Source organism: Pseudochaenichthys georgianus, chromosome 22 (genome assembly GCF_902827115.2).
Source record: "Pseudochaenichthys georgianus chromosome 22, fPseGeo1.2, whole genome shotgun sequence".
NCBI lineage: Eukaryota > Metazoa > Chordata > Actinopteri > Perciformes > Channichthyidae > Pseudochaenichthys > Pseudochaenichthys georgianus.
Genome location: NC_047524.1, coordinates 2,811,963 through 2,824,177, shown reverse-complemented (window position 1 = coordinate 2,824,177; position 12,215 = coordinate 2,811,963). Strand labels below are relative to the sequence as shown.

The 12,215-nt window shown below is 44.1% G+C and overlaps 1 protein-coding gene across 1 annotated transcript in view; it reads right to left on the bottom strand.

Annotated features, from left to right (window-relative positions):
- The window catches only part of atr (ATR serine/threonine kinase), a 47,760-nt gene extending 35,804 nt beyond the window's left edge, over positions 1-11,956 (bottom strand). The window contains exons 1-12 of the mRNA XM_034111965.1: positions 11,771-11,956; positions 11,506-11,597; positions 10,599-10,751; positions 7,985-8,892; positions 7,761-7,903; positions 5,904-6,074; positions 4,605-4,768; positions 4,014-4,166; positions 3,608-3,806; positions 790-1,046; positions 483-679; positions 219-319 (exon numbers count right to left, since the gene is read on the bottom strand). Coding sequence (XP_033967856.1) covers positions 219-319; positions 483-679; positions 790-1,046; positions 3,608-3,806; positions 4,014-4,166; positions 4,605-4,768; positions 5,904-6,074; positions 7,761-7,903; positions 7,985-8,892; positions 10,599-10,751; positions 11,506-11,597; positions 11,771-11,823 — 2,591 coding nt within the window. The 5' untranslated portion in view covers positions 11,824-11,956. The remainder of the gene's footprint in view (positions 1-218; positions 320-482; positions 680-789; positions 1,047-3,607; positions 3,807-4,013; positions 4,167-4,604; positions 4,769-5,903; positions 6,075-7,760; positions 7,904-7,984; positions 8,893-10,598; positions 10,752-11,505; positions 11,598-11,770) is intronic.
- Positions 11,957-12,215: the final 259 nt, after the last annotated feature.

Genomic DNA, 12,215 nt, shown 5'->3' with positions numbered 1-12,215 from the left:
ACGTATCAGTGTTTTCTAAATTGGGGTTTTTCGTGCATGAGGGTTGTTCAGTCTGTGGCTATAAGTATGGTTGTTATTTATTGCCGAGGCGTCACATTTATTTAAATGTATTTATGCTGCTTTTTATATATTTATTGAAGTACAGCACTTTGGTAAACTCTGTTGTTTTTAAACGTCCTGTATAAATAAAGTTGAATTGGATTGTGGCTGTTCTCTACCTGCCGATCTCTCCAGTGGTGAGGATGAGAGTGTTGCGCAGGTCGTCGTCTCTCTTGAGTTTAGCGTTGTTGAAAGCCTCTTTAAGACGGGCCACTAGGAGCTAGGATAGGGGGAAGAAACACAAACATCCCCTTCATTTTCTCACAAATAAAGCAACTTACAACCCCCAAAAAGTCAGCTTTAAAAAAAAGTAATAACCAAGAAAGATTTTGAGCTAATTCATAACAAAGAAACGACTGTCTTTACGAGCTTGTCGTGCTCACCTCACTCAGGGATCCCTGCTCTGAGCTCCTGGTGGCATCTGTTAGCAGGAAACGCACTGATTGGCTGAAGCGAATTCTGACCACTGGATCCGAGTCTTCCATTAGACCAATCAGGGCGCAGAGAACTTCCTGGGAGCCGCTGTCTCCATCAACCAGATTGACGTGCTGGCAGAGGTGAGGCAGAGCTTCTAGGAAAGCTTTAAAAGGAAAGGGAAATAAGGACATGAGCTGGAGGACATGTTACTGTGAAACCATCCATTTTGAAAGCTCATATGGAAGAAAACCTCCCGCATAAAACCTAAAATACCTTGCTTAACGCTACTTGGAGCTTGTGGTTTGAGCAGGGGCAGGAAAGGTTTGACAACAGTCGCCTCGAGGGACGGCAAAGAGTTCCCAGCATGCTCTGCTGCGAGGCTGAGTGTGCGGCAGAGGATCTCAGGAGCAGGAGTGGACTTTGTTTGGGTGTCACTGAGCTGGGAGAAATCTGATTGGATACAGCTCAGATGACCGATGATCCTCGCAAGCTCCTTCTTCACCGTCTCAGAACTGTCCTCCAGCCTGGGACTGCAAACAAAGAACCCCATGGACATAATGAAACAAATTAAATGCACCATTAAAGGATGAAACAATGATATTGAAGCTTTGCGGCCCGTCCACACGGCGGCGTGTGTGTCTGAAACTCGACCAACAACCAATCACATGAATCTCCCGCCCCTGACACACAAGCAGCGGTTTGATTGGCTAGAGCTTGGACTGGCTTATGATTCGATTGGCTGACGCTTCTGCCGAGGCGTCAAAAGTTGAACATTGCTCAACTTTTGCAGCGAGCCACGTCGCTTCCCACAATGCAGTTCGGCGAAAAGTGACGTCACCCCATTCAAAGTGAATGGTGAAGCGTCAACGCACGCCGCTGTGTGGACGGGCCGTAAAGGTCACCTATTGTGCAAAATCCACTTCTTCATGTCTTTTCTACATCAACATGTGTCCCCTCTTCTTCATGTCTCTTCTACATCAACATGTGTCCCCTCTTCTTCATGTCTCTTCTACATCAACATGTGTCCCCTCTTCTTCATGTCCCATCTTCATCAACATGTGTCCCCTCTTCTTCATGTCTCTTCTACATCAACATGTGTCCCCTCTTCTCATGTCTCTTCTACATCAACATGTGTCCCCTCTTCTTCATGTCTCTTCTACATCAACATGTGTCCCCTCTTCTTCATGTCTCTTCTACATCAACATGTGTCCCCTCTTCTTCATGTCTCTTCTACATCAACATGTGTCCACTCTTCTTCATGTCTCTTCTACATCAACATGTGTCCCCTCTTCTTCATGTCTCTTCTACATCAACATGTGTCCCCTCTTCTTCATGTCTCTTCTACATCAACATGTGTCCCCTCTTCTTCATGTCTCTTCTACATCAACATGTGTCCCCTCTTCTCATGTCTCTTCTACATCAACATGTGTCCCCTCTTCTTCATGTCTCTTCTACATCAACATGTGTCCCCTCTTCTCCATGTCTCTTCTACATCAACATGTGTCCCCTCTTCTTCATGTCTCTTCTACATCAACATGTGTCCCCTCTTCTTCATGTCTCTTCTACATCAACATGTGTCTCCTCTTCTTCATGTCTCTTCTACATCAACATGTGTCCCCTCTTCTTCATGTCTCTTCTACATCAACATGTGTCCCCTCTTCTTCATGTCTCTTCTACATCAACATGTGTCCCCTCTTCTTCATGTCTCTTCTACATCAACATGTGTCCCCTCTTCTCCATGTCTCTTCTACATCAACATGTGTCCCCTCTTCTTCATGTCTCTTCTACATCAACATGTGTCCCCTCTTCTTCATGTCTCTTCTACATCAACATGTGTCCCCTCTTCTTCATGTCTCTTCTACATCAACATGTGTCCCCTCTTCTTCATGTCTCTTCTACATCAACATGTGTCCCCTCTTCTTTATGTCTCTTCTACATCAACATGTGTCCCCTCTTCTCCATGTCTCTTCTACATCAACATGTGTCCCCTCTTCTTCATGTCTCTTCTACATCAACATGTGTCCCCTCTTCTCCATGTCTCTTCTACATCAACATGTGTCCCCTCTTCTTCCTGTCTCTTCTACATCAACATGTGTCCCCTCTTCTTCATGTCTCTTCTACATCAACATGTGTCCCCTCTTCTTCATGTCTCTTCTACATCAACATGTGTCCCCTCTTCTTCATGTCTCTTCTACATCAACATGTGTCCCCTCTTCTTCATGTCTCTTCTACATCAACATGTGTCCCCTCTTCTTCATGTCTCTTCTACATCAACATGTGTCCCCTCTTCTTTATGTCTCTTCTACATCAACATGTGTCCCCTCTTCTCCATGTCTCTTCTACATCAACATGTGTCCCCTCTTCTTCATGTCTCTTCTACATCAACATGTGTCCCCTCTTCTCCATGTCTCTTCTACATCAACATGTGTCCCCTCTTCTTCCTGTCTCTTCTACATCAACATGTGTCCCCTCTTCTTCATGTCTCTTCTACATCAACATGTGTCCCCTCTTCTTCATGTCTCTTCTACATCAACATGTGTCCCCTCTTCTTCATGTCTCTTCTACATCAACATGTGTCCCCTCTTCTTCATGTCTCTTCTACATCAACATGTGTCCCCTCTGTGGAAAGAGACTCTGAAAGTTTCAGGAACAAAGATTTTCTCTCTTTTTGATGTCTGAAACGAGCTGATCAGATTTTGGTCACTTTATGATGTCATAACGATGTGTTGTCTTGTGTAACCATTAGCCAATCAGCAACCAAGGTAACCCCCCCCCCACCTTATCCCCTGAATCTCCTCTAGAGCACCATTGAGTTCTTTGTAACCAAATGTCTCTCAGAGGGGCGTGGGGAGGGGCTCCTTATTTTCATCTAAAGTAACAGACAGAGAATCAGCACTTTGGAAACAGGGCTGAAACAGAGGGGATTCTGGGTAATGCTGCAATGATCTGTTTGGGGTTTGGAGCCAAACACTTCAGAGAGATGTTTTGTATATGTCTGAGGCCTGTGATATATTGATGAAACAGTATAATAGGGGAGCTTTGAGTAAAACATGTCCTTGTTTATATTTGTGAAAGGGAAAGATGTTCTTACAGCAGAGTGGTGTTGATGAGGTTGTGGTGTGAGCTTCCGAGGTGGTGAAGAAGAAGAGGGAAGGCCCTGACTGCCTCTGCTCTCACCACCTCATCTTGACTCTGCAACGTCATGGAGAACACGTGCACACGCCATGTGTCACACACACCTCGGCGCACGAGGGCCAGCAGCGACACGCAGTCTGCTGTTATCTCAGACGCTGGGAAGACACACACACAGTTTCACTTTAACACAAAGTTTGCATCATGGTAAAGGCCGGGTCGAATGACTTCAAATGATTCTATAGCAACTAGGGCTGATTTTAAAAAATGTAGTTCCTGACACAAAAGGAATGAGATACAGGTGAAGTCATCTCATATTGGATTTGGTGTGATGTTACTAAGATGGTATGAGGACAGATACTCACAGTAACAGAGGCTGAGTCTCTGAGCGAAGGCGGGCAGCGTGGAGGGGAATCCTGAACTCTTATAGGCTGAGACGGTCTTGTTGTCAGACACCCAGGGAAGAGACAGCAGAGCACACACTCGCCGCTGGAGCCCGTCCTCACTGTGGCTGCTCACTACACACACACACACACACACACACACACACACACACACACACACACACACACACACACACACACACACACACACACACACACACACACACACACACACACACACACACACACACACACACACACACACACACACACACACACACACACACACACACACACACACACACACACACACACACACACACACACACACACACACACACACACACACACACACACACACAGTGAGGGAAAATAACTGTACTCTGAAGGATGTGCTTTGGGTTGATTTCTGTCATTAACTTCCTGTTTTTAATCTCATTAATGCGGAATTACAGCAAAGAAAACGTAAAATACGCTTTTGTAATGATATAAAAATACATTAATATTGAACACAACACAGCAAACAAAGAAAACATCTGTATGTTTGCTTCTGTGGGTGTATAGTATACTTACTTGTCAGGTAGAGGACAGAGTCCAGGACCCTCACAGTGGCCCGGACAGCAGACTGAAAGTAGTCCTGGTTCGAGGCAGGTAGAGGACCTCTTTCTAAAACCGCCATACAGCTCTTCAGGGACCTGCCCAGAGTCTCCGATGGCAACCAGAGGAGGGGAGAAGAGCTGTGAAGCAAGAGAGAGATGCAAAAACAAGGAACAGATCTCAGTCAGAGAAAGGCACAAAACTGCAGCGACATAAGAAGCAGGTGTTTGATAGGCAGAACAAATAAACGTAACACAAAAAGTAAGGCAATTTGTGTTTGGTAGATGATTTCAATGCTTTTTGGCAATACATCTTATACCGTTGGAAAGCCTGTTTTCTTACCTTTCTAATGGTACCACATTTGTGAGGAACAAGCATTTGTGGGATGAGCAGCAGAGCTGAGTATGTGGGGTGTGCCCTGGAGAAATGTGACAAATCTCCTCTGCCAATGCCAAGCAGCAGCCAATCCTTCTAACATAGAAATCATCTACCAAACACAAACTCAAGGTTCAAGGCTTTTATTGGTCATGCGTACATAGCATGGACGTATAATAAGAACTGGATACAGCGTGGGAGGCGGGGTCTCGTTCCTTCCTATGAGAGAACCCGTATGTGCGCTCACAGAGCATGCGCCCCTTAAGCCCCGCCCCCGGAGATCCCACTCTCGGCTCAGTAGAATGAATGGAGACAGAAAACAAATCTAGATTCGGCTTTTAGTGCATTTTACAACTTTAAGGACCGAATTATTATAATAAGGGCTATAAAATACTTCATACTGGGTCGTTTATTTAGTTTAAAAGAAATTATCCGCTGATTTACAGACGTCTCTTTCCCCATGTTAGTTAATGGGAAAAAGTCTTTCTGGGCCCAGTGACTCACGGACTCATACGGAAAGTGTAGTACCGTCGTTTGGACACAACGAATATTTTCATCAGAGTCCAGCGCACTTCCTGGGGGCTTGGTACAGTGTAGTTATGACGATGAAAATCTTAAGTCACAGGCTCCTCCAACATTGCAACACAATAAAACAGGAAAAAACTGAAAAAATAGTGCAAGTAAATACAAAGAGAAAAATAGTAAAAAAGTGAAATAGTGGAATAAGAGTATTAGATAAGTCATTTCTAAATTGCAGCCAGATTAATGCTGTGGATGTTGCTTCAAAAGTGTGGGCTTGCCTTACTTTTTGTGTTACGTTTAATACTGTGTGTGAGACATGAAAGAAAAGATATAGTACGAGCTCTGGAGGGACAGCAGGTGTAAGTGTTTGTGTTTCACCTGGTGGGCGCGGAGCAGAGGGCGGCCAGGTGAAGGATGAGGGCCAGACCCTCGAGGGCGCAGAGGGTCTGTTTGGTTTCGGGGCCGTCAGAGATCAGAAAGGTGAGCAGCTCCTCCAGACGAGTGTTCACCACGGCCCACACATCGCTGCCAGCACGCATGTCCCCCTCGCTTCAGAAACAGACACGTTATCACCATCAGAAACCCTTAACGTACAATATAACAGCAGGCAGATAAAGCAAGGAGAATAGAGTACTAACTAAGTATGCACACGTTATTAATAACACAATAAGTAAGAAAAACTAAATAGCTGATAAGTACACCACATTACCTTTATAACAAGACGTGATGTAAATGGACTGTACTTATATAGCGCTTTATCCAGTCTTTACGACCCCTCAAAGCGCTTTACATACTACATGTCATTCACCCATACGGAGCAGTGTACCTTAATCTAAGACCTAACATTCACACACATTCACACACCGTTGGCCATCGGGAGCAACTCGAGGTTAAGTATCTTGCCCAAGGATACATCGACATGTTGACTGCATGGGCTGGGATCGAACCCACAACCTTCTGGTTGAAAGACGACCGCACTCCCTCGCAGCCACAGTCGCTGTCACATATTAATTCTCTGCTTTCAATATTTAAGAAAGGTCAGAAAAATGTCTTTACACTAGATGTACCATCTCTAAACAAGTGGCAGTTTACATCCACGTACGTTAGGGCTGCTCGATTATGGCAAAAATCATAATCTCGATTATTTGGGTCAATAATTGATATCACGATTATTAAAAAAAAAGATTATCCTTTGAAAACATCCATTTATTGAAAAAAAAATTGTGAGCAGTATGTTTTTAACAGTTGATTACCCTGAACTTTAAGTATAATTCAACTGAAAAAACAATAATAATCTTTTTTTTAATTTAAAAATAAAAAAGTAAAATAAATAAATAAAATAATTATGTTGTTTTCATAATCGTTACAAGCAGGGGCGGTTCTAGGGGGGCCAGTGCCCCCCTAACACTGACCTCTGACCCCCTGTGGCCCCCCCTAACAATGAAAAGTTTTTTTTTTGTTTTTTTTAAATGTATATTTTCTGGTACTCGGTTTGCCAAAAACCGCAGGATTTTGTTGCTGTAATGTGAGATTGTGCAGACACCCTTATGTAAAGTTGAGATGTAACTGTTCATTGCCTTTATTTTTATATAAATATGGTGTTAGTGCAAACATTGCACTATAACTTAAGCTGAAGCTAACAGTAATAACTATAAGATCTATCTGAAATAAATAAGTGTACTGAAACAAATACCAATAACTATATTGCATTGTTTTCTTATGCGCAATTACTTCATACTGTCTAGTTCTCTTTTTCGTCCTGCATTTATTGTGCCCCCCTCAGAAAATAACTGGCCCCCCAGTCAAATTGATCTAGAACCGCCACTGGTTGCAAGCCAAAATCGTAATTGAGATTAAAATACGATTAATTGAGCAGCCCTAACGTACAAATTATATTAGCATACGAATTCTTGAGTTATGGCCAGATGTGTTTGTGAGGTCTAAGCGACCTTTCCAAAATTCTTAAATGAGTTCAAGTGGAAGAGTGTGCAATGTTTGAAGAAGACAAGGAAGGGATGGACAAGAAGTAAAATAATGCCTCTGGCCACAGCTGTTACCACGTGAAACATATACAGAGATACACAAAACTGAAGTACTACAGAACAGCAGTTTTAAACACATTTGTTACACAAGTGAGAAAATAATCCTGCATCTAACCGTATGTACTGTATTTCCAGTTTCCTACATCACAGTGATCGACTGCTCGTAAGAAGCTGTGAAGGTTGCCAAACTCACGCTGCTGATGTTTTGGTTGTTTTGCTCACTGACTTTGTGGCAGATTTGCAGGATTTCTTGGCTGCCGTCTCTCCATCTCCGGTCTTCTGCACCACGACAGCGGCCTCAGCCTTCAGCGCTACTTTGAGAAACCCCTCTGCACACTGCAAATACAGGTGGAATTTAAAATGATGTAACAACATTTAAAAAGCACGAAAGAGAGAGGGTTTAAAAGAGACTCATACTTCAGCCTGATTTTCCGTTCCGACGGTGCGTGCCAGCGTCCTGCAGACCTCTGAGATTCGCTGCCGTCGCAACAACGCAGCAGTTTCATAAACCACTGCACCAGAGAGCAAGAAGCCGAACAGCAAGCAGAGCGATTCGGTCACCTCTGCCCCCAACTTCACATCTGACCCAGCAAGAGTACAAACACACTCGAACATCTGCGAGAGATGGATGGGTTCAAAGTGAGTGTGAGAGACGGCGGTCGTCTGAAACACGCAGCGAGTCAGCTGCAGCAGCTCTCCTGCGTACGGATCCTTCTCCTCTGAGTTTGCTGTGTACGTGTAGGAGTGTGTTTCCAGCAGGTGAAGGTAAGCCGTGAAGAACTCGTGGCCGTGCATCTCAGGAAACCCTCCGAGCTCCACCAGTCGACTCAACATCACCATGGAGATCTTCCTCAACCTGGTGTTGCCGTTAGCCAGGAAGGAACACGCCGTCTCCCAGGCGACACTGATATCCTGACGGGAGACGACTCCTCGCAGGGCGTCCGTTACGACACCGAGCGCCACCGCAGTCAGCGACTCCAGGGCGGCAGGAGAGGACAGAACGAGAGGAGAGGGGGTGAGGTAGTGGGAGGAACAGAGGGGGGAGATACTGAAGCACTCGAGCGTTACAGGCCATGGTTTCAGTGTGTGAATACCAAGAGAATATCCATGTCCTGACAGTGTGGAAATGTGAGCGTACAGGATGTTGCTGAGGTCCTGGGACAAGAAGACGAGGTCCTGAGTGAGGCGGCTGCAGATGAAAGGCGCTCTGGCTCTCAGGGTGTGCAGCAGAGAGCACAACACAGCAGACACTCGCACGTGGATGATGTCACAGTCTGGAGCCGCTGCCACGCGAAGCAAACGCACCGCCACCCACTTACTGAAGTCTGTGGAGAGAGGAATGAGGAACAATCAGAGATGGAGAGGAGAGGAAAAGATAAACTGAATCCAGATCAAATGCACGCTGAAGGGTCTTTGAAAATGTTTTCTCTCAGTGAGTGTGATGTTTTGTTAAATATGTGTCTATGTTGATGTTACACACTGCTGCTGTGATGGAAGTCAAATGTCAGACTTCATCTGACCGTTAAAGTATTATCGTATCGTATATGAAGATGCTGCATTTACATGGATTCAAGCAGAAGGTAGGAAGTGAATGAGAGCAGGACATGGAAACTAAATGAGACTCAGGGTGCGTCTCACTTCTCTTATTTTTCATTTCCTCGCTCCTCGGTCTCGGTCTCACCGGAAGTTGATTTGTCTGCGCCATCTTGAGTAGCGTCCCAGTGGCCTTATTTTTGCTGGAGGATCAAGGATCGAGAAGTGATAATCGAGGAACTACCAGACCATCCTCCGGTGAAATCCTCATACACACGCCCCGCCCCTTACTGTGTATCGCTCACTGATTGGACGATACAGCGCATGCACTGATCTGGCTGCTGTCAGACGATCAGCTGTGCGGCGTCATCACAAACGGACGTAGCTTCACGTGACGCTCCGGAGGAAACGACGTACCATTGCTCTTAAAACTAATTTCCCTGCTTCTCGTGGTTTCCTTGCGTCTCTCCATGCTTCCCTGGTGGGAGGGACTAGTCGCAGGGAAACTACGCAAGTGAGAGAAGCAAGGAATCCATTTAACCGAAGTGAAACGTACCCATAGACCAGTGTTTCTCAAACTTTTTCATACCAAGGACCACTTAACCAATAAAAAAACACTCGCGGACCATCTAACTCCACAAATATCCAAAATCGCATCGTTTTTCTAGAACAGATTACAAATCGCCTGAAAATGGTACAAATAAGTGGCAACATGTGTGATGAAGGTGTTGTGCTGGCTGGGCTATATCATGCAATCGAAAGTGAAACTTTAGCGCGCTCCATTGCGGAGATATTCCCGCGAGAGTGCAGAAAACTTAAATGTATTTATTTATTTAAAATGTGTAATGTTCCCAATATACTCGCGGACCACAGGGGGCGCTCACGGGCCAGTGGTCCGCGGACCACACTTTGAGAAGCACTGCCATAGACAATACTGGCAACAATCATGGTAGACATTATTGTCATCTAAAAGATACAAATTAAACGTTGTTGGCATCCTCCACACGGAAAATAACAAGTAGATGTTACACTGCACCCCCCATTCAAAGAGAAAACATGAGAAGTTGATCATTGTCTTTTGATAACTGTGTTTTTTCTAGGACCGTCTATGAGTATTGTTGCCATCCAAAAAAATCCAAGATGGAGAGGAGAAGAAAAGCACCCGATAAAACAATAGATAGGAAGATACCGCATTTACATGGATTCAAGCAGACGGTAGGAAGTTAATGAGAGCAGGAGAATACTGGCAACAATCATGGTAGACATTATTGTCATCCAAAGTTAAACATGTTGGCATCCTCCACGACGAAAATAACAAGTAGATTTTACATTACACCCCAACACAAAGAGAAAACACGAGCAAGGAGAAGTTGATAATTTCTTTGATAACTATGTTTGTTTTTCTAGGTCCATCCATGAGTATTGTTGTCTGCCATCCACCTGATTCCAACTTAATGCAGCCGTTAGTAATATTGCAGCTTTTTAAAGAGGCTCCTACCAGTGCAGCTCTGTGTGGTGTCTGGATACTCAGCGGGCTGGCAGGCGGGGTTAGCGAACATCAGAGACGACGATTTGATGATATGCTGCACAAAGTCCAGCAACATCACACAGGCCGGCTCTGAACTGGACTTCTTATTCAGTCCTAGAGCAACTGGAAGAGAAAAGACAATAGATTTGATTTATTGAACTGGTTCACCAGCCCTAATGAGTTGCAAGACTAATCATAAAAGTCACAGTATGATAACAGTGTTAGAAAAGACCCCATTATCTATTCTACACACATTAACGTGTTTCTTGATACGTCTCTTCTGCAGACCTGTACATCTTTGAATAAAACACCTCTCTTAAATTGAACTGCTCAATTATAGACACATCTCTTGAACTCCATATAGCCCGTGTGAGGCCAACTTACTTTGTTATGACAATTTGCATTTATTAAGAATATCAATCCTTTGTTTAAATAACATGTGGTGTTATTTAGTCATGCCATGTGCCATTTGGTTTGGTTATTGTTTGCGAAAGGGACATTTACAAATTGGGGCAAGAGGAACATTTTTAACATTTATTAGGATGTTAAAAACTACTCAGAAGTAGCTATTTGGAAAGTGAACAGTAGGTACAGTAGGCCAAATCCTCCTAGATTTGTCCAAAGATAGCATTAGACAAATATACTTAGCAAAAACGTTTGACAGACTCCACAAAAACAGAACAGTTGTGCAGCTTTAATAAGGTGTTTTTTTACTACTATAGGTCGTCACTGTACTGTGAGGCAGGCACGTGCACACATAGACCTCAAAGTGGGCTTGAGCCCCTGCCCCCCGAAATGTCTGTGCACGTCCCTGCTGTGAGGGGTTTCTAATATTGTGTTTTCCTCCTGTTCGTGCTTCAGATTCAGTGAACCTTACCGACATCCACATCTGTCAGTATCCTGTCAATGAACTGACACAGGATCTGTCGAGGTTTCTGCACAGCCTGGTCGTATTCAGCAGCATTGGCACTGAAAAAACAACAAGGTGAAACGTTATTTATGGAAACATGCTTCAGGGAAGGTCTTTTATCAACTCAATACTGTGGCAACCATCACACATAATGCTCAGTTTAATTAGCAGCAGTTTCAGAGTCTGACATGCTGTTTAGAGTTAGCTTAACCAACTATAGCCGGTTACTCGCCTCGCTAGCTCCTGGAGAGCCGGTATCATCGCTGACATCTCCAGTCCCTCCATCTTTACAGCAGCTTGGTGTGTCACTTCTTCAAGATATAATATCAAATGTTTCTAAAGTAGTTTTAGCCAGCATCCTCCTATATGTGCGGTTCATCCTGACATGTCTTTCGAAAACTTTCGCTCCAAAATGACTTTTTTGTTTTGGTACGGCAGCCATCGAGGGTCATTGACGCCACTGTTTAAAGTCGAATTCCAAACTTCTCCCCCTAGCGACGTATATGTGAATTGCTTACATTAAATATGAATACAGTGGAAAAGTAGTGAGATTTTACTTGGGATAAACAAAAAAATACGACCTCAGTTTGGGTAACAATCATTCATTCTAATTAACAAAGTAATAGAAGAGTCTGGCTTTTTGTTAGTGACTTTTGTAAGTACGTTTTTGTCATTGT